The 25,020-nt window shown below is 41.0% G+C and overlaps 2 protein-coding genes across 11 annotated transcripts in view; one reads left to right on the top strand and one right to left on the bottom strand.

The window, feature by feature from the left end:
- Positions 1–7,845: 7,845 nt before the first annotated feature.
- On the top strand, positions 7,846–18,924 carry LOC105030618 (clavesin-1). Of its 3 annotated transcripts, XM_020041820.3 has the most exons (7): positions 7,846–8,541; positions 8,634–8,726; positions 10,145–10,711; positions 11,064–11,238; positions 12,366–12,476; positions 12,875–13,107; positions 18,245–18,924. In XM_020041820.3, the coding sequence occupies exons 3-7, from the start codon at positions 10,323–10,325 to the stop codon at positions 18,324–18,326; spliced, it is 990 nt and encodes a 329-aa protein (XP_019897379.3). In that variant the 5' UTR covers positions 7,846–8,541; positions 8,634–8,726; positions 10,145–10,322; the 3' UTR covers positions 18,327–18,924. The 3 variants fall into 3 exon arrangements, with proteins under 3 accessions (XP_019897379.3, XP_034145092.1, XP_019897378.3); XM_034289201.1 differs by having other exon boundaries at positions 7,846–8,726; XM_020041819.3 differs by having other exon boundaries at positions 7,846–8,726; positions 9,395–10,711.
- Positions 18,925–19,023: 99 nt separating this feature from the next.
- Positions 19,024–25,020, bottom strand: part of unm_hu7910 (un-named hu7910) — a 38,445-nt gene continuing 32,448 nt past the window's right edge. For all 8 annotated transcript variants that reach the window (XM_010904578.5, XM_010904580.5, XM_020041815.3 and 5 more), the window contains 8 exons: positions 24,638–24,774; positions 24,338–24,436; positions 24,163–24,252; positions 22,434–22,571; positions 22,097–22,232; positions 21,864–21,955; positions 21,357–21,490; positions 19,024–21,174 (listed from right to left, as the gene is read on the bottom strand). In XM_010904578.5, coding sequence (XP_010902880.2) covers positions 21,024–21,174; positions 21,357–21,490; positions 21,864–21,955; positions 22,097–22,232; positions 22,434–22,571; positions 24,163–24,252; positions 24,338–24,436; positions 24,638–24,774 — 977 coding nt within the window. In that variant the 3' untranslated portion in view covers positions 19,024–21,023. The remainder of the gene's footprint in view (positions 21,175–21,356; positions 21,491–21,863; positions 21,956–22,096; positions 22,233–22,433; positions 22,572–24,162; positions 24,253–24,337; positions 24,437–24,637; positions 24,775–25,020) is intronic.

The following is a 25,020-nucleotide window of genomic DNA, read 5'->3' as shown; positions in this document are numbered from 1 at the left end:
GGCTCGGGCTCACGCAGGCGTTTGGTTTATGCTCAGACACGAGAACAGTTAGCACCTCGCCTCGATTAGCGAGGAAGGAGGGAAAACGAGACACGTATAAATGTCTCTTTAGCTATCCCAGATCTTGAAACTTCATTTATTGTTTTTAATCTATTTTATGTAATCGTCTGTTTTGCTGTGCGTAAAGATAGTAAGACAGAGTTAAGATACTTCCTTCACCTCTTTTAGTCCTGTGTCTCTGTTCAACCCCGCAGAACCTGTGGAACAAAAAACGTCAGGTTAAATGGATTCAGAGAGAGAGAGAGGGACAGAAAGAAAGAGTTTGTCACTCACCCAGCATCCTCTTTCTCTTACATCTGCAAATCATGATGTAAGAGAATGATGTAGACATCAGTAGTTAATCCATTAACACAAATTATAACTTCTAGTGTTTTCATATAATAGTGTCTGAGAGACAACGTTACTGTTGGTTGAGTCTTTTGACGACAGGGGTATTAATGATGGTGAGAACAGTGTTTCTGCCATATCTGTTGAAAAAAAATCTGATCAGCGAATATTTGTGTGAATTTAGCATGGCTAGTGAAAAGCTTTATTGAAAGAGACAATTGCACCAATCTTTCACAGTCCTTTGTGATAAAGACCTTATATCCCATAGTAGAGTGGGATCAACAAAGATATTGCAAAAAAATAGGTTATGGAGTTATGGATGAAAATCCCAATATATAGGTAGTATATAAAGATCAGAAGAACAATTTCTTACCATTGACCATCAGATTAACCAAAGAGTAGACATCTAGACCTTCGTCAATACGGATGCCACACATGTAAAACCCTGAATCCTCTTTGGTCAACCCATTGATTGTCACTGTGAACACTCTAGCTGATCTGTTGTCTTGGAGAGAGAAATTGCCACTGTTGTTTTGTTTGGATGTGACTATATCCTGTTGAAGACATATCGAGGGTCAGGTCCGTTTGCAGAACTACTTTTCACTGTCTTTATATTGAGGCTCGTACGGACAGCTTATGGACACGGGACCTTGGCTGTTTGCCTAGATGAAGGTAGAGTTGTCACAGCACCAGTCTGCCAATATAATTAGAAAAAACAGTTCAGTTGAGTTAATTCAAAATTTGGTGGGCTAATACGGAACTGTAAGATCCAGGCCAGGTACGTCACTGAGCTGTGGGAGACCAGGGCTGGGGCCTTGGGTTGTACTGCTCTGTTACAAAAGAATCAACAAACCCCAAATGACAGCCTACTGTACATGTACACTTCCTGGTTCACCTCCTACGTTACAGTTGAACAATCTGCAGCTGTTCTGAAGCAGCAAATGTGCTGCACAAACACATGATGTACATTATAGCCATAACATCCCCTGTTCTCAATATGTATTTGAAAAGTAAAGATAATTTTTTTTGTTTACATATTCAATACACTTGGCTTGTATGTTTTATGCACTTTTTCATCCTTTAAGATCCTGTTTATCTCAGTGGTGCTTGCAACACCAGGGTTGTGGGTTTGATTCCCACTGGGTTTCAATATTAAAAGAAATGTATTCACTCGCTACTGTAAGTGAATTAATGACGTGTAAATTATCTCAATCTATCTAGTCCCCTGATGTATTCATAGCACAAACATTTGGTTTGGGATGCCGATTGTCTCTGTAACAATTCGATCAGCCATTTAACGGATACATCTTATGACCCTGGCGGCCAGCTGTAGGAAGAGTGTTGGTGGTTCCAAACTTCTTCCATTTAAGGATGATTGAGGCCACTGTGTTCTTGGGGACCTTAAATGACAAACATCATTCCCCATTTTGATCCCTTGACACAATCCTGTCTTAGTGCTCTACAGACAATTGCTGCCACGTCATGACTTGGTTTTTGACATGCATTTTGAACTGTGGGACTTTATGTAGACAGGTCTGTGGTTTTTCAAGTCATGTCCAATCAATAGAATTTACCACAGGTGGATTCCCCTGATGTTCTAAAAACACATCAAAGATGATCAGTGGAAACAGGATGCACCTGAACTCAATCTGGAGAGCCATATAAAAAAAGTATAAATGCTGTGAGTATAACACTTCTGTTCATAATTTTGTTATCTGCAAAAATCGCAAAAAAAACGTTTTTCCATTGTCATGACAGGGCGAGAAGATTAAGCCACTTCAATTTCTCAAGTGGCTTAATCTCCATTGGACAAGAGAACATGCAATGGCGCAGAACAGCACCTTTCTTTTCATGCTGTCTGGCTGAAACAAGTACGCCCAACATACCACTTTATTGATTGTCATGTCATGCTTCCCTTTATTAAAAAAATATATATAATTAGCCAGTCAGCTTTGATATGAGCTAACCTGTGGGTAATCCTTACATAAGAAAACACCCTCCAAGGAAAGCCAGTAAGGATCTGGCTTCACACCAAATCGGGGGGGGCTACAGCACGCCCACCACCCTGCTTCACGTTGGGTGAGGGAGGGGCTGGCCTTGCTTGCTGAAACCAGAAGATACAGACATTTAAAAACCTTCAGCTAAATACATATCTCTATTCTGCATAGATGCATAGATGTTTTTACTCAGAGTTAACAGCCACACGACCCACCATAAGGAGTTGACTGACTGCTATAAGGCAAGACAGCCCTATCCAACACCAATCCCTCAAACCACATTAAAAATGACCTGTGCTATAAGGCAATGCAGCCCTAATCAACATCAATCCCATCAACCACATAAAAAAATATCTGGATCAGGTTTTTATGTGGATCAGGTTTTTAGTGACATAAGCTGATATTTCCAAACCATCCCATCTCAGGGCAAACAAATTGACATTAGACAGGCAAATGACTGACCCAATGTTAAAATATGTATAATAAGCCATGGTAAAACTTTACTTACCACGGGTTAGCCTATGACACAAAATACTGGATATTCTGGGATATATATTGAATATATATATATATTAAATATGTATTTAAGTATATAACTGAAAAACGAATCACATAAAAACATACCTTTCACTACTTGCAGTTTGATTTTGGTATAGATATCTACAAAGATTGTGCTCACTCCACACCAATGTATCCCAGCGTCTGTAATTGTAAAGTTTCTGACATTCACAGTGAACATTCTTCTCTTCGTGTCATCAGACAGAGAGAATCTGCTTTTTTCAGCATGACTAACTCCCGATTGAGTTGGAATGACAATATCACTGTACTTGCACAGTCTGTTACAGAGATACTTCACAGATTGTTTATATGTATGGTGATAGGCACATCTGGTTTCTGCTCCACTTCCTTCATATCCAGATACTGAAACACCATCTACAATAGAGAACCTCCACACACAGCAGCTGGAGAGACCACAAGTTCACATCAGTCACAGACCTTCCCCTTTAGTTCCTAGATGGCACAGTCAGTCACAAGCAACATCTATTCTAATGTATTTACACACTGGCATAGTCAAATGTTCTTCAGTAAAGCTTTACAGTACATTCTGTAGCAGCTACCTATGATGAACTCACCAGAGAGGATGCTATGGAACACAATGTGAAGAAGTGTCATGATGATGTGTGGCAGCTAGTTTGGTCTGAACTACTTTCTTCCTTTAGGTATTTTAGCTTGTTTGGTTAGCATATGAGACTTCCTCCTGGAGGACCCTTCTTTTTCATTTGGCATCACTCATGCAGAACTCACCTTTTATACACTGCCAATTTTGCAGATTTTCCCACTTACAAAGCATGTAGAAATCTATAATTTTTATCATAGGTACTCTTCAACTGTGATTGACGAAATCTAAAACAGAAATACAGAAAATCCCATTGTATGATTTTTAAGTAATTAATTTGCATGACATAAGTATTTGATACATCAGAAAAGCAGAACTTTATATTTGGTACAGAAACCTTTGTTTGCAGTTACAGAGATCATACGTTTCCTGTAGTTCTTGACCAGGTTTGCACACACTGCAGCAGGGATTTTGGCCCACTCCTCCATACAGACCTCCAGATCCTTCAGGTTTCAGGGCTGTCGCTGGGCAATACAGAATTTCAGCTCCCTCCAAAGAGTTTCTATTGGGTTCAGGTATGGAGACTGGCTAGGCCACTCCAAGACCTTGAGATGCTTCTCACTCCTTAATTGCACTTTCTAACTTTTCTCCGTCTCCTCCAGTTTTACATTTTAGGAGGAGATGAGTTCCTGGTCCACACCTGCGGAGTACCTGGTTTGGGGGACCCATTGCTGTCCTTGTCCTTTTCCACCTGGTCATACTTTTGACCTAGTCTAGAATCAAATAAACTCTGGATTTGCCCAGAGAAATGTATTTATTATTCTAATTGGACTCTTAATATTTCACCCGGCACAGCCAGAAGAGGACTGGTCACCCCTCTGAGCCTGGGTCCTCTCTAGGTTTCTTCCTAAAATTCGGCCTTCTTAGGGAGTTTTTCCTAGCCACTGAAATCCAACACTACTGTTGTTTGCTCCTTGGGGTTTAAGGCCGGGTGTCTCTGTAAAGCACTTTGTGACAACTGCGGTTGTAAAAAGGGCTTTATAAATAAATTTGATTGATTGATTGATTGAGTTGCCCTAGCTGTGTGTTTCGGTTTGTTGTCATGCTGGAAGACCCAGCCACGACCCATCTTCAATGCTATTACTGAGGGAAGGTTGTTGGCAAAGATCTCGCGATACATGTCCCCATCGATCCTCCCCTCAATACGGTGCAGTCATCCTGTCCCCTTTGCAGAAAAGCATCCCCAAAGAATGATGTTTCCACCTCCATGCTTCACGGTTGGGATGGTGTTCTTGGGGTTGTACTCATCCTTCTTCTTCCTCCAAACACGGCGAGTGGAGTTTAGAGCAAAAAGCTCTATTTTTGTCTCATCAGACCACATGACCTTCTCCCATTCCTCCTCTGGATCATCCAGATGGTCATTGGAAAACTTCAGACGGGCCTGGACATGCGCTGGCTTGAGCAGGGGGACCTTGCGTGTGCTGCAGGATTTTAATCTATGACGATGTAATGTGGTCACAGCTCTCTTCAGGTCATTGACCAGGTCCTGCCGTGTAGTTCTGGTCTGATCCCTCACCTTCCTCATGATCATTGATGCTCCACAAGGTGAGACCTTGCATGGAGCCCCAGATCGAGGGAGATTGACCGTCATCTTTTTATCATTTTCTAATAATTGCGCCAACAGTTGTTGCCTTCTCCCCAAGCTGCTTGTCTATTGTCCTGTAGCCCATCCCAGCCTTGTGCAGGTCTACAATTTAATCCCTGATGTTCTTACACTGCTCTCTGGTCTTGGCCATTGTAGAGAGGTTGGAGTCTGTTTGATTGAGTGTGTGGACAGGTGTTTTTTATACAGGTAACAAGTTCAAACAGGTGCAGTTAATACAGGTAATCAGTGGAAAACAGGAGGGCTTCTTAAAGAAAAACTAACAGGACTGTGAGAGCCGTTCTTACTGGTTGGTAGGTGATCAAGTACTTATGTCATGCAATAAAATGCAAATAAATTATTTAAAAATCATAAAATGTGATTTTCTGGATTTTTGTTTTAGAATCCGCCTCTCACAATTGAAGTGTACCTATGATAGAAATTACAAACCTCTACATGCGTTGTAAGTAGGAAAACCTGCAAAATCGGCAGTGTATCAAATACTTGTTCTCCCCACTGTACATTGGTAAACTACCAACTTTGATAATATTGTAACTTCAGGCAAGATTCTGTTTTTATTTATAGATTAGGAAGATGTGTTTCTTCTAAGAAACATACAAATAGAAAAATTCAGCACAGGTTAAAACTACAAATTACAGTAGAACAAGTGACTGATAATACTGTATTCTCCTAGGCTGGTTGTTGAATTACAGTAGAACAAGTGACTGATAATACTGTATTCTCCTAGGCTGGTTGTTGAATTACAGTAGAACAAGTGACTGATAATACTGTATTCTCCTAGGCTGGTTATTGAATTACAGTAGAACAAGTGACTGATAATACTGTATTCACCTAGGCTGGTTACTGAATTACAGTAGAACAAGTGACTGATAATACTGTATTCACCTAGGCTGGTTATTGAATTACAGTTGAACAAGTGACTGATAATACTGTATTCACCTAAGCTGGTTATTGTATTACAGTAGAACAAGTGACTGATAATACTGTATTCACCTAGGCTGGTTATTGAATTACAGTAGAACAAGTGACTGATAATACTGTATTCACCTAGGCTGGTTATTGAACGCGATACTTATTATGCCCCACTGACGTGGAATGAAAATGTCAAACTAAAGAGCCTTGTGTCGTTTTTGAAGTGTTTAGAAGACTGCGGATTTGTTTTTGCTCTTGATCTGTTGCCTTCATTTTATCTTGTAAATATTGTCGTTTGTAAATGTTATTTGACTGTATTCAATATTTGAATGTGTTAAATATTTGTATGTGTTCGATATGTTTATGGGTTCGATATTTTAATCTTTTTTCTTTTACTTAATTTCTCCCTTTTAAATTGTATTCTCAAGGCGCACTAAAAACATTTGAACTTGTTCTCAACGTGTTTCCCCTGAATAAATTAATTAATTAATAAATAACGTGAAGAAACTTCAAAAAACTTATTGTATTGCTGTATCTCCCTTCATAGCCCGAATGGAAACAATCGAACCTGTCGGAGAACTTGAAGGTGTTTCAAGCCTCAAACAGATGTATTTGTCAGTAGTCGGAGATGAGCAGGTTGCCCGGTGGTAATTTTTCCATAGCAATTTCATCTGTCTTGTATGAGATGAAAACGGAATGACAATCGAGAGGGATCCACAGCATGAGCAAAAGGACGGCAATATCCACAGGGACAGAGGAGCAAGTGGTCCGGTGGCAGTCAGGCAGCGCAGTTCACTCTCCATTCAAGGCATCTCACGCACCTTGGAGGTTTGAACGAAAGATGTGTGTAGCCGTTGACTCATTTTTGTTCGAGATTAAGTTGTTGTTAAATTCCAACTCAGTTAATGATGACAGCTTGCCCAAACCTGGAGTCCTCAGGCTGAGCGATTTATTCATTCACCAACTTGCCATCCCTTGCAGTCCCCCTAAACGGGTTAGGAGACCATGATTAAATTATATATACACAGACAGTACAATACAATACATAATCCCTGACTTTTTCATGAGACTTTGGAAGCGATATGTTCTTTAGCTATAGCAAAATATGTGCTTGAAATTCAATACTTTACAGAGGGACCTTACATATGTTGTATGTATGGGGAACAGAAGAAGGGATAGTCATTTCAGAGTGCCAATTATTTCAGACGGATTGAGTCCACGTCATTTAGTTTGTGATTTATTTAGCCAAATTTGGGCTTGCCTACGTAAAGGGGTTGAATCCTTATTCAACACATATACGAAATAGGTTTTTTATTAATTAGCAAAATGTGTAGAACTTAAATAGAACATATAACATAGCGAAAGTAAATTATTTAATATCTAATTTGTAATTTAAGCCTATTTGAAATAGATGGCGTAAGGGGTTGCAAGGTCTGTCTTTTGTTTGTTTGTGGTTACGTCTTCCTAGTTTTATCCTTCGTTTTATTGTTCTACAAACTGCAGAAAACTCCAGCAGGTTAAACGCAAGCTACTGCTGGCAGAACTTTTTTTTGTTGCGTTGGCTGAGCTATAGACGTAATAAAAAAGGACATGCGCAGAAGCATCTTGATGTTTAGCGAAAGTGGTAATTTTTTTTCTAATGTCTGTGAGAAGACGTGTGAGCCACTGTCTTCTGCTGTGGGGTCGCTAAAGTAGGCTAAAGAACGAAAAATGAAGGGTATAGATTTATTGTATGGGACAATATATTATTTTTGATAGTTTAAAATATAATTGATTGCTGACTATATTGTTTATGCATACAATGTTCATGTAAACATTGAACTGAACGGTTTTATAAGATTTCTAACGTAACTACCGTAGGCTATACCAATAATGGTATCCCCAGGCACTCTGACAGAAATTAATTGGGTCCCCGTTCAAAATGTTTGTCTGGCACTGTTGCAAGAAATAATTTGGAAAATTACATTGCATTCCCTTGGTCAAAATGTTTATTATACTTATTTGAAAAAAATCTGCTGCTTTAAATGAGCAAATGGATGCTAATGCACTCGTCCTTATAAGCCAACATGTTAACCAATTTGTCATTTTCTTTTGCGTATGGGATTGATGCTGACCGCATACATTTTTGTATTGGAAGATTAATAAGACCATGCTGATGAGAATACTCTATAAAGTATGTCGTAAGAATGGTGTGATACATTGCGGCACGCGGCACACGGCATTGAGTTCCACCGGGTGATTCACCGTCTGCGCGTCTCCATCACTATACGCTCTTTGCATTTGCCTCGTTTTCGCCCGCCTCCCTGAGCGCGTACAACCCTGGAAGCTGCTGGATATGCGCATGGCCGCCAATCTGTGTCGTTTATGGGTCACAGCATCCTTTTAGGAAGCCTACACCGGAGGATACAATCGGACAACGCAATAGCGTAGCCCACCTTACCGGTGTTCGACTAACATTTTACCAGGTAGACTTTCAAGGAATAATTCTAATTTTCTTTATTTAATCAAACGTTGTAATCGCCAACTGGGTGATTTTTCTGCATTGAAACACATACAGTATGGCCAGTATTTGTCTATGAAATGATACGTGTGGTGTGCGGTCCTGCGCCTCATCGGATACCTGACTGATTTTACAGGGCGTGGTGTTCATGTAAGTAGTTCATTTATCTCAACATTGACAACATGTTTATTGAATAAATATGTGGTAGATTTCTGCGGTTACACGGCAGGTCATCCCGATTCACATTGTGGGTGCCGAACGTCATGTGACGCAATTAATCCTTGAACGGCAGACGGAATAGGTATTCTGTTATTGAGCTGTGGCATACTATTTGCCATGTTATTTGCTACGCTATCTCTCAATAGCAATTGAGATGAGGTAATGTTTCATGAATAAATAATCACAGAGAGAAGCCGGCCTCGCAGTTTTTGCCCCGTACAATAATTGGTGAGCATCTGATCGACAACATGCTTGTACTAGGCTATCACATGCGATGGCCTTCAATTGGTGGCATCAGTATTGCTATCTCAAATAAAATGCTAGAAATATAATAAAACATACTTATTATAAAAAAATCGGATTCGGATTATATTATTAAACAATACATTTTGATCATTTAACAGGCCTGTTGTAGATATGTTTCGATAATATTTTAGTTTTTAGCGTGGAATGCATATCTGGCAAATGTAGGTGGTACTGTTTCATTTTAATACATATAAATTATCTATCTGTTACATTTAAACAAAATAATGTTTTTTAGATTTACCATTTAGTTTGCAACACCCTTCTTAACTACAGGATGTGTCTGTTACCTACAGAAATGGTCTATTACCTACAGAAATTGTCTATTTTATTGAAAGTCTGCCCTTGGGCCCACCCATGTAGAGCAGAGCTCCAAGGTGCTTTGTAATTTCACCAAGCTGACTACCACAGTGTAGGTTCAAGACCAAGCTAACCATCATAGTCCAGGTTTAAGTCTTGACTTGGCTAACTGATGACTGGCTGTGAAGCCCCATTGACCCGGGATGATATTAGCTAGCTAATGTCGTCACAAGGGGGAGTGTACCCTCACTCGTATGACCCACACAATGTTTTTGTTGGAGCAGTGTGAGAAAGAAGAACGGAACGAGGGCTATGAGGAAGGCATGCCAGTCATCAACACTCCCATAACTGTTGTGAAGTTAATGCAATGACACTAGGCTGGTTGACTATTGGATATGAGAAAATTTGGGGCAAAAAAGGGTACAACAAACAAAGTTGATCATTCCATACGCATTTCCCAACCCTTGGTGCCTGTTTAACTATTTTGAAAAGCCTTCTTCCTTCCATAATAAATTATATGACATGAATAGATGTCATGTAAAGACTGTACAAAGAACCATAAAAAATGTACGTATGGCCTAGTAGAACTAGTACTTTCTTATCACCTTTTGTGGGATCAGTGCTTAGCCCATTGGCCTACTCCAATTTAAAAAGGAAGAAAAGGAGTCATGTTTTAGTGTTTAAACAGTGTCCTGGGTTTGTGTATTACTGGACTAGAATCTTACATCTTTTTATTCCGAGGCTAGACACAGCAGGTGAGAGAGTTCAGGTGGTGTTCCGGAGAGACGTGTCAGTGAGACGCTACCATCAACAATGTCCCGGACAGCAATCAAGATTGTCTCCTAAGTGGACCTTTACACTAGTAATTATCCAAAACATATTTTTTTTTATAAAAGCACAGTCATTTTGCGTAAAACCAAAGCCATGACTCACTTGCAAGCTGGCCTGAGCTCTGAGACCACAGAGAAAGCTCGCCTTGAGCTCAACGAGAACCCTGACACTCTCCACGCGGACATCCAGCAAGTGCGAGACATGATCGTGACACGGCCAGATGTGGGTTTCCTGCGCACGGACGACGACTTCATCCTGAGATTCCTACGGGCACGCAAGTTCAACCAGGCAGAAACCTTCCGGCTCCTAGCCCAGTACTTTCAGTTCCGGCAGCAGAATCTGGATATGTTCCAGAGCTTCAAAGTGGACGACCCGGGCATCAAGCGGGCTCTGATGGACGGCTTCCCGGGTGTCCTAGAAACACCAGATCAGCATGGCCGGAAGATACTCATCCTTTTCGCCTCCAACTGGGACCAGGGAAGGTGAGTGTACGGAACTTTTAGTACGCACATTTTGTATCACTGAAAGCTCTTCATTGATGTCTCACTGAAAGGGTTTCTGGGATCTTGTTTCATCTGTTAAGTAAGAAATTGTATTCGAGCTCTTAATCTCTAGGGTTTATTATTGGAATACTTCAATATTTAATTTGGGATGATGTAGCAAAACAACCAGTCACCTGACAAGAATCCTTACTCTGGTCTTTGTCTCTCTGACCACAATGGTCAGATACACCAGAATAAATCAGCATGACATTATTTTAAGTCTTGATACAGCACAGTTTTTAACTGTCCTTGATTGTATCCCAATCTGATGTCTCTTTCGATCCCTGTAAAGGAACTCTTTCACAGACATTCTCCGGGCCATCCTTCTCTCCCTGGAGGTCCTCATAGAGAACCCAGAACTCCAAATCAATGGTTTTATCTTAATAATCGACTGGAGTAACTTCTCCTTTAAGCAGGCATCCAAGCTTACACCCAACATCCTCAAACTAGCCATTGAAGGCCTGCAGGTAAGCCAAACTACGGTTATATTAAGCGCAATTAACAATTAACTTGACTTAAATAGACATTTCTTTATGACTTGTGAGTTCCAAATAGATGTTATGGTTTTGAGTGTAATGTAGAGCTATATTTTTCTATGCTTTGGTTTGATTAATGTGATTGATTTGCCTATTCCAGGTATTTTGACAAATGCAATTTGTGAATCCTTAAACACTATGTGGCTGATTCTACTTAGTTTGGTGTTCTTTATCAGTTGTAAGGACAGAGACAGACAGCATAGTTTAACTTACTGTGCAGTGCAGCCTGCAGTAAATAAAGATTACTCAACAATATGACAATAGTCCTTAATGTAGGCTTAAATACTGATGGGATGTCCTGTTGCTAAGTAACAAGGTTAAGCACAGTGGTTAGTGTATGCCCTGATTTCAAATGCTTAGAAAATCAAAATCTGAATGATGATGCAATATTTTATTGGCAGATCAACAACCAGACAGTGGAGATATTATGTCACATATACATTTTATATGAATTACAATTCCTTAAAGTGTTGAGGACACACCAGATGTGTATGGCTTATGAGTGAAATCAGGGAATTATTAAGAAATGGCAATAAGTAAAAAATTTATCTAATCCTTTGAGACTCCAAATATATTGTCAAAAACTCTCTAGTGTGACTCAAAGACCTGCTAGCCATATATTTACATAGTTTTGTCTAGGGAATGATATTGTTGGTCTGACACCACGAGTGACTGTAGATATGTAGGAGTTTTAAACAGCAATTCAGTTTCAAAGTCTTAAAAACATTTTCAGTATCTACTGGAGTTTTGTCATGCTCCCCTACAGCTCCCACATATAGCTGCTGTTGCAGGCTACTGTACTGTATTCAACAAAACGATTCATTTTATTGACCTACTGTATAAAATCAGAGAGGGACCAAAGGACTGGGTTAGCCTAGAATTTAATACTATTATTTTTTTTACCATGGGAGATGGTACACTTATTTTAATTATGTAATTGGATTTCAAAGTGTCTCTGTTGCAAGGAAAGTGGTAGAGAAGAAGAGCCGAAATAATGAAAAAAACATGACGTAGGACCTATCACAGCCCCCACCTTTCCCCTACCTGCTTTGCTACAGGACAGCTTCCCGGCTCGCTTCGGTGGGATCCATTTTGTAAACCAGCCCTGGTACATCCACGCCATGTACACCATCATCAAGCCGTTTCTCAAGGACAAGACTAGGAAAAGGGTAATTGCCTTTTTTTACTGTTTCATTCACCATCTCTAACCCCGCCCCAGGAGCAGCCTCAGTTTCCATGTGTTTTAGCTCAGGTCTGCTTGCATTGGAACCCTTTGGATCTGTCAAAGCCTGATGAGATAGACATAATTAAATGCTAGTTGAATTTAGGCTGCACAATGTGGATGTCAGACTCAGCACTAGTCCCGTAGGCCTCGAAAGCAATTGGGGATCCTCAGATTTTGCTGGATAGGTTTATGTTGATTTAGAAGTCCAAAATATCTATATAAAAGAGCATCCCAGGTACTAAGCATTGGCTAAAATCAAAACAAGATGAATTAAAAAATCTGTTTGTGATTAGTTTTTTTATTAAAAAAATAAATAATTTACCTCGTAATTCTTCCCTGCAGATTTTCCTCCACGGGAACAACCTGAACAGTTTGCACCAGCTGATCCTACCCGACTGTCTGCCGTCCGAGTTTGGCGGAACTCTGCCGCCCTACGACATGGGCATCTGGGCGAGGAGCCTCTTAGGGCCGGACTACAACGACGAGACGGAGTACACGCTCACCTACGACGCCCTCCACGTCAAGGAGAACTACGGCAGTGGAGACAAGGAATGTGCCGAAAAACGGATGAAAAGGTGAGCTGCCCACAGGGCAGTGTTTGTGTGGAGATGCTGTTTGGAATTCTGGGGAATGTAGTGTGTATACGTGTTGGGAATATAAGGGATATTGACAGGGATATCACAATATGCAGTGATCGCAATACTTTGGTATTTTATTGATACGATATGTTTTGCAATTTTAATGGGTCTATGTCCGTTGGTGTTTTGATACTGTGATTTTATCGCTGATATCGCTCGTTGCTTACCTCATGTCTGCTGCGGAGGGGTAACAGTCATGAGATACAGTACTGTGCAGAAGTCTTAGTCCCCTGAAAGTGTAACTAAAGACGTTTATTTACCTATGGCTTTTGTACAGTACTGCACATTTTGCTTTGAAGGAAGAAATACTTGAGTATAAAATATTGCAGTATGGTAACTGGGAGTATCTATATTTTCCATCATCAAAAATGGCCATCATAGCTATAGTGTAAGTGAAGTAGGCCATACAGAAAATAAGGAGCACAATGGGATCAATCCAGTGTTCGTGGTCAATCTTTCTTGTCAGTATTGACCAAAGATTGTTTGAACTCTGTCAGGGCAATTACGTAGCCTAAAGACCCTGAGATAATTACTGCAATGGGGCTTGACCATTGTGAACCCTCAGAAATACTTGTTTCAATCCAATTGGTCACTAATCTTGAGGTTTAACCACTGCTGTTTCCTGAAACGCTCACTTACTCAGAGTCCCACTGCAGTTTGCCATTAATTATCGTCATGTAGCTAAAAGATTACTCTCTGAAACACAATTGGTTCCACCACAGATATATACTATTGAGGTACAATATTTGGTTTTGGGTTAAATATCTTTACGGTTCATATCATAGCAAATCAGCGCTGTAATCCCTTTTCAAGCTTCAGGTTTGTCTATAAAAGACTGAACATGAGTACAACATGCCATACCTTTTCCTGAAGTAAAGGAGAAATTGAACGTATTTGCGACAAAGGGAAGGACGGGATAGATGAGTTATTAAACCCGCAAAAAATGTCCACGGCAGCAGTCTGCAGGCATGACCCTCTCCCATCTGCAATCAACAGAAAGTAATGTAGGATCAGGTCTCGGGAGAGCAGCTCAGCTGAATTGATTTAATTAAAAAAAGCACTTAAGAGACCCTCTTCCTGACCCTGCCAGTGTCTGCTCAAATCCCAGGGATCCCCAGTCTCATTCGCCCACCACACTCCTTCTAATTAGGAGCCTAACCCAGGGGGGTGGCATCTGGGGGCACGGCCTGGATGGGGGATTGATGCACACAGGATGAACCCCCTCTTTTATCTTTTTATTTTGTTGATAAAGGGAACCACCCAAGCTGCAAAAGTCAATGTGTCATCATTTTATGGTTACGCTTAGGGTTCATGGTAAAATCACAGCACCCAGGTCCTGGGAAAGCAAAACATTCCCCAACCAACACTACTGTATACTTAACACATACTTACTATACTACTTATTCTTTGGTTCTTATATTGAAAGGCAGTGTAATTGTTCTTCTTTTAAACAATGGCTTCCCCCTTTTTACGTCATTTATTACATTTTTGCCAAGTGTACTTCTATAGTGGAGTCCTGAACACCGATCTTTGTGGAGGTGAGATAAGCCTGAACATCCCTGGATGTTGGTCTAGTGTACTTCTATAGTGGAGTCCTGAACACCGATCTTTGTGGAGGTGAGATAAGCCTGAACATCCCTGGATGTTGGTCTAGTGTTCTTTTATAGTGGAGTCCTGAACACTGATATTTGTGGAGGTGAGATAAGCCTGAACATCCCTGGATGTTGGTGTGGTGTTCTTTTATAGTGGAGTCCTGAACACTGATATTTGTGGAGGTGAGATAAGCCTGAACATCCCTGGATGTTGGTCTAGTGTTCTTCTATAGTGGAGTCCTGAACACTGATATTTGTGGAGGTAATCAAAGTTACTCAGATTCTTATTGGGCATATAGGGTTAGGGTGCAAAACATGTTTTTGCCACAGCATATGCAAGGTGCTTAATGGGGTGAGATACGACTTTACAGCTAAAGGGCTAGATACATGGAATCAAAAGCAGGCAATCATCACAGAAGGAAATTCTAGCAAAAACATTATATTTGAGTAAAGTTCTCCCTGACTCCACAATTTGATTTGAAACGCTCCAGATGCAAAATGTGCAGTACACAGGATAATGGCTGCAAAAATACATGATTCATGAAGCTATTCATTAATTTAAGCTATGTACACTGATGAGCCAAAACAATATGACCACTCACAGGTGAAGCAATTCGAGTTGATCATCTCCTAACAGGGGCACATGTCAAGGTCTGGGTAGATTAGATAGGAAGCGAGCAACCAGTTCTCGGAGTCAACGTGTTGGATGCAGGAGAAATGGGCAGGAGTAAAGACTTCAGCGACTTTGACAAGGGCCAAATTGTTACGGCCAGATGACTGGGTCAGAACATCTCTGAAACGGCTAGGCGTGTGGGGCACCCAAGGTTCATCGATGGCCCAGTGCAACGAAGGATCGGACCAAGAAGTCCGATCCACGGTGGCTCCACCTCGCAACTTACAGGACTTAAAGGATCTGTTTCTAATGTCTTTGTGCCAGATATACCACAGGACACCTTCTGAGGTCTAGTAGAGTCCATGCCTTGGTGGGTCAGCACTTATTTGGCGACACACCGAGGACCAATAGCATATTAGGCAGATGCTCATAATGTTTTGTCTCATCAGTGTATACATATACAGTACCCCATTTCCCAAAAGGTTGGGACACTAAAATGCAAAGAAAAACCAAATGTAAGGATGTGCAAATCATTCATCTCTATATTTAATTGAAAATTGCACAAAGACAGTGTATGTTCTGGAAAAATACATGCCCATTTTGAATTTGAGGTTTCAAAAAAAGGACACAGTGTCCATGATTCCCAAAATTAGACCACAGGACAGTTTTCCACTTCGCCACGGTCAATCTTAAATCAGCTGGGGCCCAGAGAAGGTGGCAGCATTTCTGGATCTTGTTTATATGCGGTATTTTCTTTGAATGGTAGAGTTGTAACTTTCATTTGTGGATGCAGGGAAGTACTGTGTTCTCAGACAATGGTTTTCATAAGTGTTCCTGAGCCCATGCAGTGATGTCCACTACAGAATTGTCTGTTTAATGCAGTGCCATTTGTGATGGCAATTCTATCGATCATCATTCTTAAAGGAGTAAGTACAGAGACAAAATGCTCTTGGCACAATTAAACTTTTATTTGAAAATACGGAGATGCGTCAAACGCTTACAGGATAATCATCTGAGGAGTCTCTAACTTAATACATGACAATTCTCATTACTTATAGGGGGAAAAGAGGTGTGGCAAGATGCTGCCTATCTGTCTTATGTCACATTGGTCTTACCCAAAGGGTGGGCTGTCCCCCCCATCTTTTCCTTCCTTCCATAATGTTTATTGTTGTGTTTAAACAGGCCAACTGACCTTACTTCCCCCCAAGGACCACATTCCTAAGGAACAAACGACTGATACCCTTCTTGGTTTAAGCAGAGGAAAATGGTCAGAGTACCTAATAATTCTCTGATACTATACAGACATGTGTCACAATCAAAGAAAACAGTTACATAACAGGCAATAGAAAGACATTTCTCAAATATACCTTAATTCTAAATGTCCATAACACATCTGAGGGCCTGAAGATCACGGCCATCAAATATTGATTTTTGGCCTTGTCCCTTGTGTACAGAGATTTCTCTGGATTTTCTGAATCTTTTAATGATATTATGTTCAGTATATGATGAGATCCCCAAAGTCTTTGAAACATTATTCTTAAATTGTTACAATATTTGCCTGTGCAGTCTTACACAGAGTGGTGAACCCTCCCCATCTTTACTTCTGAAGGACTCATCCTCTCTGAGATGCTCTTTTTGTACCCAATCATGTTACTGACCTGTTGCCAATTAACCCTAATTAGTTGTGAAATGTTCCACCAGGTTTTTCTTTTTGCATTACACAACTTTTCCAATATTTTGTAGCCCCTGTCCCAGCTTTTTAAAAATGTTTTGCTGGCGTTAAATTCAAAGTGGGCATATATTTTTCAAGAAATAATAACATTTTCTAAGTTTCAGCATTTGATATGTTGTCTTTGTCCTATTTTCTATTTAAATGATTTGCACATCATTGGCATTCTGTTTTTCTTTACATTTTAAATAGCCTCTCAACATTTTTGGAAACAGGGTTGTATATGAAAAGGGAAATATGTTTTATCATGTGAGTGGTTTTTATTTTCAACTCCATCTATATATGTTATTCAATATTTCAAAGGATGAACTTTAAATTCAGCACCATAGTCAACATCACACTAATGTGGAATACTGGAATCCCTGTGCTGTTTGTCCTTCCGTCCTTCACGTAACATTAAGTGTTTTGTGTAGGCTTGATTTCCATCTGCTGGTGATTTTAATCAGTGGGCTTACCAGGGTTTAAGGGGAGATGAGCTGAGAGAATAACGGAGAGCAGAGTGCTAAGCTCCCCCAATGGTGCCAAAGTGCTCCAGAACCGCACATCATCAGGGATTTAGATGAGCTGCAGTCCTGTTGGATTTCCCTTTGTGCTCATTTTATACATACCAGCAATAACCAGGCATGTACTTTCTGGTAGCCTGGGAGCTGAAGTGCTCCATTACACAGGGAGGCCTTGTTATCAAAGGAGTGTAGGAAAAGCACAGGGCCTGTTGGAGTATCCTTTACATTGAAACTGTGGGGCAATCCCTAGAAGTTCTTCATGGAAAAATGCCAAAGGTATTTTAAAGAGCTATTTGTACTTGTGAATGAAAAGAAGATATGAACAACCTACTTGCTGGTAGATGTACCACAAAAGGCTTTTAAAGTGTTCTTGGAATAACCTATAGGGGTTCCCCCACAGTTTGGAGAACTCCTGAAGGATCCTCCCACAACCTTTATTTTAAGAGTGTATGTCCATGTATTTTTCCATTAGCAGTCAAAGGGGGTTTTTAGGATTGAAAACAACAGTGTGCCATTTTCCAAATCCGGAGTCCCAGCCTGATTTGCATAAGAAGGGGTGATCCATGTTTCCAGTGTGTTAAGCCTGCACCAACATGAAATGACCATGTCTTATTGACACTGTTGTTGTTTATCTCAGGTCCCAATCAGCTGTGGAACCAGGTGCGCTACGGCAAGCTGGCAGGGACAACACCGCACAACCTCTGTTGGCTTTGGAATGATCTCTCCTGTTCGTCGAAACTGGATCCAAACTACTCCCGCTTGGAATCCAACCACACTGACTGCAACAACAAAAAAAACGGACTGAACTGTGAGGAAGTAAAAAAAAAAATGAAAGAAAAAAAACAACAACACATGCACTGTCCCAAAATGGAGACAGTTACCAATTGTCCACATGGAGGTGCTCTGCTGAAAACATCTCATCTCTTGACACGGAGCAAGTGGCAATTCCAGTTTCAGTTCAGGACTATCGAAAGCTGTGCCATCCCCCCTTCCCTAGCAAACCTATCTGACACCAGCCACCAAAATGAATGCTGATAGGAGTAGAATGAATAAACCAATGTCTGTGTTACCAGTAGAAGGGACTGACTGAAGATAAATGTCAGAAAGCCCTGCTAACAGAATGCCAAACTGTATCTTACCGTTGTACGGGCTGTCGTTTATACGAAAGTTAATATATTAAGATTGTATATTTATCAGGGCTACTGCACTATCAGTGACCTCCATCGAACCGCAATGTATTTATATCAACTTGAAAAAGAATGTATAGAAATAATTTTAAGTTGTGTGGTATGTGTTCATTATGTTTGTGTGCGTGCGTGTGGTCAGGTTTGGTCATCGTTAGCATTACACTACACAAAGCTACCTATGTAAGTAAATTACAATATTGTGTTTATATATTTAAATCACTTGACACCATTTTGACCTCACTTCTCATTTACTGGAAAAAAAGCTACTCAGTTTACAATTATTCAGTGCAACTTAATTACAACATACAAAACTGATCTTAAAAACATGACTTGGCAGGTCTGTTACAACAGTTGGAACATCTCTTCGATTCCAAAACTGTAGAAAAATGTACTTCATAACCTACGAGAGATTGAAACTCATATCAGTACCAAAAAAAATGTCAAATAATTCTCAAGTGACATGGCTTTGTGAAGGTGCTTTAAGTTTTACTTTGTAACTGAGGAAATCATTGAAAGCATTCGGGACATCATTGTCATCATCACAACCCAAGAGGATAACACCAAAAAGTCTTAGACCCCTAGGGTATGTCCATGGCAGACAGCCACACTGACAAAATGGCTATCATCTTTTGAGATAGACAGAGGTCAATCGGACGGTCCTATGGGTTTGATTCTAACCAATGGTGTTATGATGTGTTCACATGACATTGGGGTACAATGCTAGCCACATGTATCAATATGCATGGGTTTAGAAAACAGAAACTCAAGTCATAACTTGTTGGTGGGCTTGCCAATCATTTCTTAGTCGCAAATACCTCATTCCGTTAGCACATGAACACACCATAATACCAGCAGACTTCTGGAATAAAGACTGCCAAAGCACATGGATGAGGTATTTCAGCATAAAATAAATAACACCTACAATGTGCTTTGTCACTTTGTCTTTTGGATATCAACACCACTGGTCATTCAAATAATATCTGCTACACAAGGAATGCAGCATACCTGGTTCACATACTTCCGAGTATGGCCTATGCAGCGCACTTAATCTTGGGTTCTTTCAGCTGATACTCCGTTGATTCCATTGTACAAAGTAAACTAAATGAAGCACAGCTAAAGTATTGGGAAGTATTTCACATATGTATTCAAACCAGGTATGAAATGCAGTGAAACCTGACTTGTGTACATTCAAGATGCTCCTGCCGAATTTTTACACAGGAAAATTCATATTTTATAAAACAAAATGTTATGTATGTACAAAATATATGCCTTCAGTCACATTTTCCTATGACACATTTAAGAATGTAAATACACACATATTTGACAACAAGAAGCCTGTTTAGTAGTATGGTTTGTTTGTGCTCCCAGTTCAAGGCACAGTTGAAAATATATATTGTCAGCATACAGAAATAAAAGTTCTTATGGCAATATTAATTCTGCAATAAAAAAATATATATTGGCATTGGGATGTCCTGTCAATTGATCTAAAGTGACACTGTGAAAATGAAAACCATAAGACTCAAATGGAATGACAAAAGTAGTGTTTCTATTCTAACAAATCCCAAGACACATTGAGATGCAGACTATAGTATGAAGATAAGGAAGTTTAGGTCTGATATTTTCATGCACTAGAGCTGTATAATCATAAAATCAAGTGTCATGGAAACTAAGGAATCAGGTTGACACTTTTCAGCTAGCGCAGATTTGGATAGCGAAACATCATAAAGAGATTGTTATTTCAGTTTTGAACTTTAAATCAAAGAATACGCCGTCAAATAACTTTTCTTGAGGGTAAGAAAACAACATAGGGGTAGCGTTATTAATTGTGCAACCATAAATCTAATTATTTAACAAGCAACTGTAGTTCTTGAAACTCCATTGGAACTACAAACCCACTTGGGTTCTTATAGTTCTAGTGTGGTGATTACCACAGTTGGCAGTCAGTGTTCCCAAAGGCTAAGGCTTTTCCATTCTGTCAGGGCCTTGAGTAGCTCTTCAAGACAGATAAAAAATGTCTCACTTAACTGAGGAAAGGCAAGTGTCATATTTGACCAAAAATGGCTGACTGGGGTGGGGGGGGGTGGGGGGGGGGTCAATAACTGTGAGCGGACAAGTGAACAGAGAACCGAGTCAATGAACAGTGTCGTTCTTATAAATAAAGTGTTAACCCAAGCACACAAGCAAGCGACAATCTGACAGTGAGTCGGTCGGCTTCTGCTGGGACGGTCTTTAAATGGGTGAGAGTGTCTGCCGCTGGTACTGGGTGAGCTCGGGGTGCCACACATCCACGATGAAGATAAGCCGGTAGCTGTCAGCATCCTGCCACACCTCATGCTCAAACGAGTCGTCAAAGATAAGGACTTTCCCCTCCTCCCAAGTCCTGGAACAGAAGCGACCAGTGCATGTTATGTTAATGAATCCACGGTTTGAGAGCCTGTCAAGTCCAGCTTTCGATACATAAAAACGCTAAAGTCCTCTTCACGTACCGGGAACACCGGTGTCGATGTTGTTAACAGATGTATTGTAAAAGGTGGATGAGTTGATGCATGTAGAGGATTTTACCTGGTTTCGTTGGTGCACCTGATCTTGCAGCCTGTCTTCGGGATGACCAGGCCCAGGTGAATGCGGAGACGGCAGTTGGTGGGCCCTGTGTGGGGCCAGACGTGAGTACCAGGCTGCATCACAGAAAACTTGATCTGTGAGCCACAGGAGGCCGAGAGTGGAGGAAGAAGAAAGGGACAGGGAGGGAGGGAGGAAGGAGCATGGAGAGGGAAGTGAGAGAGGGAATGAGGTGAACCAAGAGAACACAGTCATAATGTATACTGTACATCTTTTCCATGTATAATATACAGTATAGTTAGAAAGTCAGGCTAGCCAGCAGAAAGGCATGGTAGCCTGATACATTAAGGAATAAAGCTTTTTTTTTTAACAGAGAAACAAAGTGAAACGTATCACTGAGAGCTGAGGTCAGGGCCTCTGTGAAATCCATCCGCGTCAAGCAGACGTCCCGTTTCCAGTAGTGGCAGTGTGATACCCGATCGTTTCCGTGTCTGATGTGACTCTACCCACCTGTCCCCTCTTGCAGCCTGTAGCCTCTGGGTAGCGCTCCAAAAAACTACACGTCTTTGGAGCACTGCGGCATGACTCCCCAGCCTTCTTGCCTGTCGAGGAATAGAAGGGAGGCGCTACGAATTAGAGTCCCGGTTCAGAGTCAGACACCTCCTTAGGCACCCACGTTTTTTTTCTGTTGTTGCCGTAAAAGTGCATTTCTAACAGATAATTTTGTAAGCTTGTTGGCTGACCTTGTTGCCAGAGCGTAACCTGGCTCCATATCCCTTTTGCTGTGAGGTTCTCTTCCTCGGGATGAAAGAGGCCAGTGTTTTTATCCATAACTGAGAGGGCCTCATCCCTGATGGTTTTCCAGTTCCTCTCCAGGGTCTGTTCCATAGAAACACAGTTACCATACTAGGAGAGGACCGGCAGAGACAGCTTTACCCCAGCTCAAAACTCAAAGGAGAATCAGCTTCTGCAAGATGTAGACAACCCCCCGATGTTTCTACCACAATGAAGGGACCACAGGAAAACAAATCCATCAGTCAACTGTAAGACGGAAACAAAAACCATCACTGTCTACAATACCTTGACTAGATCAACATAGCCAGTTTCCTTGGGTGTCCACCATGGCTGGGCTTTAAGACCATCCACATTGTAGAGCGATCGCTGCCATACAGAAGCAAAGTGGCCCCTTTGGTGTCCTCTCTCATACCAGTAGTAGGCCTGAAGGAGCAGATTTACACAAACACAAACACAGCACCTCCAAAAATTTGAATATTGTTGAAAAGTTCCTTTTTCCCCTGTAATTTAAATCAAAAAGTGACACCTTCATATATTCTAAATGAATGTGCACAAAGTAAAACATTTCAAGCCTTTTTTGTTTCAATCTCGGTGATGACGGCTAACATCTCATGGAAATCAAAAATCCAATATCTCAAAATATTAGAATTAGAAATGTACAATACAGAAATGTTGACCCGAGAAAAGCGCTAATCAGCTAATTAACTCACTGAGCCTCCAGTACACACAACCACAATCATGGGGAAGACTGCTGCCTTGACAGTTGTCCAGAAGACACTAATTGACACCTGCCATGAGGAGGGTAAGCCACAGAAGGTCACTGCTCAAAGGGCTGGCTGTTCACAGAGTGCTGCATCAAAGCATATTCATGAAAAGTTGCCTGGAAAGGAAAAGTGTGGTAGGAAAAGGTGCCACAAGGAAAAGGGATTACCGCAGCCTTGAGAGGATTTTCAAACAAAGCAGATTCAAGAACTTGGGGGAGCTTCACAAGGAATCGACTGAGGCTGGAGTCAGTGCACAAGAGCCACCACACACAGACATGTCCAGGAAATGGGCTACAAGTGTTACATTCCTAGTGTCAAGCCACTCCTGAACCAGAGACAACGTCAGAAGTTTCTTACCTACGCAAAGGAGAAAAAGAGCTGGACCATTGCTCAGTGGTCCAAAGTACTCTCTTCAGATGAAAGTAAATGTTGCATTTAATTTGGAGATTAAGGTCCCAGAGTCTGGAAGAAGAGTGGAGAGGCACAGAATCCAAGTTGCTTGAAGTCCAGTGTGAAGTTTCCACAGTCAGTGATTTGGGGTGCCAGGTCATCTGCTGGTGTTGGTCCACTGTGTTTTATCAAGTACAGAGTCAATGCAGCCATCTACTAGGAGATTTTAGAGTGCTTTTAGCTTCCATCTGCTAGTAATGGCTGGTAACTGGTTTGCTGCCATGGTATCACTGTGCTTGATGGGCCAGCCAACTCGCCTGACCTGAACTCCATAGAGAATCTATGGGGTATTGTGAAGGGGAAAATGAGATGCAACAGACCCAACAACACAGGCAAACTGAAGGCCTCAATCAAAGCAACATAACAACACGCTTCCATAACACCTCAGCAGTGCCACAGGCTGATTGCCTCCACGCCACACCGCATTGATGCAGTAATTTGCGCAAAAGGAGCACCGACCAAGTATTGAGTCCATAAATTGAGATACTTAGGAAATCTCTGCAGATGTTTTGAGCTAATTAGCAGATTAGAGCTCTTCTCAGGTCGACTTTTCAGTATTATAAATGTTTATTCTAATATTTTGAGATACTGGATTTTTTATTTCATCATCAATCATCAAGATTTAAACAGAAAAAGCTAGAAATGTTTCATTTCATGTGTAATGAATCTAGAATACATGAAGGTGTCACTTTTTGATTTGAATTCCGGCAAAACAATTAACAAATGTATTTCTTTGAGATGCACATGTATTTAACATTGAATTGATGTCGCTTACTGCCAGTCATCAAAGTCATACTCACAGTGTCATCTCCCAGTCTTTGTAAAGCGTCGCCGAGGTGGAAGTAAAACCTGCCATCATCTGTGCCAGGGTCTCCCGATTCTAACCCATCCTGCAGCACAGGGAGACGCCATTCAACATCCCGAGAACGGTTTGATTGCATGTCATTACTAATGTGTTATTCACAGGGCACTGACCCTCAGGAAGGGAATGCATTCTGCGATCTTATTTTCGGACTTGAGGATGAAGCCGTAATGGACCTTGGCAAAGCCATCGCTCGGTGCCAAGGCCAACACCTACCAGGACAAAGGACATCAGAAATCATTTGAATCAAACAACCCGTCAGGACACTCATTGATACCTCCCTACTGAAAATGTTACAATAGGGTGAATTCCCTTTTGTTTTTTTAAGTAACCTTAAGTCAACTGAGCATTTCTAGATCTATAACACTGTTTCAGCGTAAACAAGCAAAGCTCCAAAACGTCAGGTGATGTACCTCCTCGTAGACCCTCTTGGCACCTTTGTTGTCTCCGATGAGCAGATGGGCCACACCGAGGTCATTCTTCAGGGACATGTCCTCAGGGAACAGCTGTACCAGCTTCTCCATTGTGGCCAAAGCCCCCCTCATACGACCTGCACCAGACGAAAGGTCACACCCTCTGTACAAAGAGACTCCAAAGTCATGTCAATTCGAAATTCTCCAAAATCCCGGAGGCCAGCGGCATGGCAGTAATATTTCTGTGCCAAGGTGGAAAATCTGTTGATGTGCCACCGAGCAAAGGTACTTAACCCTAATTGGGATAAGAGTGTTGGCGAAACGACAGAAATGTGAATGTGTAATGAATCATTAAATCCTCAATAGCCTTCATGAAAGGACAC

Source organism: Esox lucius, chromosome 21 (genome assembly GCF_011004845.1).
Source record: "Esox lucius isolate fEsoLuc1 chromosome 21, fEsoLuc1.pri, whole genome shotgun sequence".
NCBI classification, from domain to species: Eukaryota; Metazoa; Chordata; class Actinopteri; order Esociformes; family Esocidae; genus Esox; species Esox lucius.
The sequence above is the reverse complement of the archived record's forward strand: the minus strand, read 5'-3'. Positions and strand labels throughout refer to the sequence as shown.

Excerpts from the sequence above, each read along its gene's own strand:
- LOC105030618 (XM_020041820.3), top strand. The coding sequence starts at position 10,323 with ATGACTCACTTGCAAGCTGGCCTGAGCTCTGAGACCACAGAGAAAGCT. Across the intron at positions 11,239-12,365 it reads TAGCCATTGAAGGCCTGCAG|GACAGCTTCCCGGCTCGCTT; the intron begins GTAAGCCAAACT and ends GCTTTGCTACAG. Across the intron at positions 13,108-18,244 it reads GCCGAAAAACGGATGAAAAG|GTCCCAATCAGCTGTGGAAC; the intron begins GTGAGCTGCCCA and ends TGTTTATCTCAG.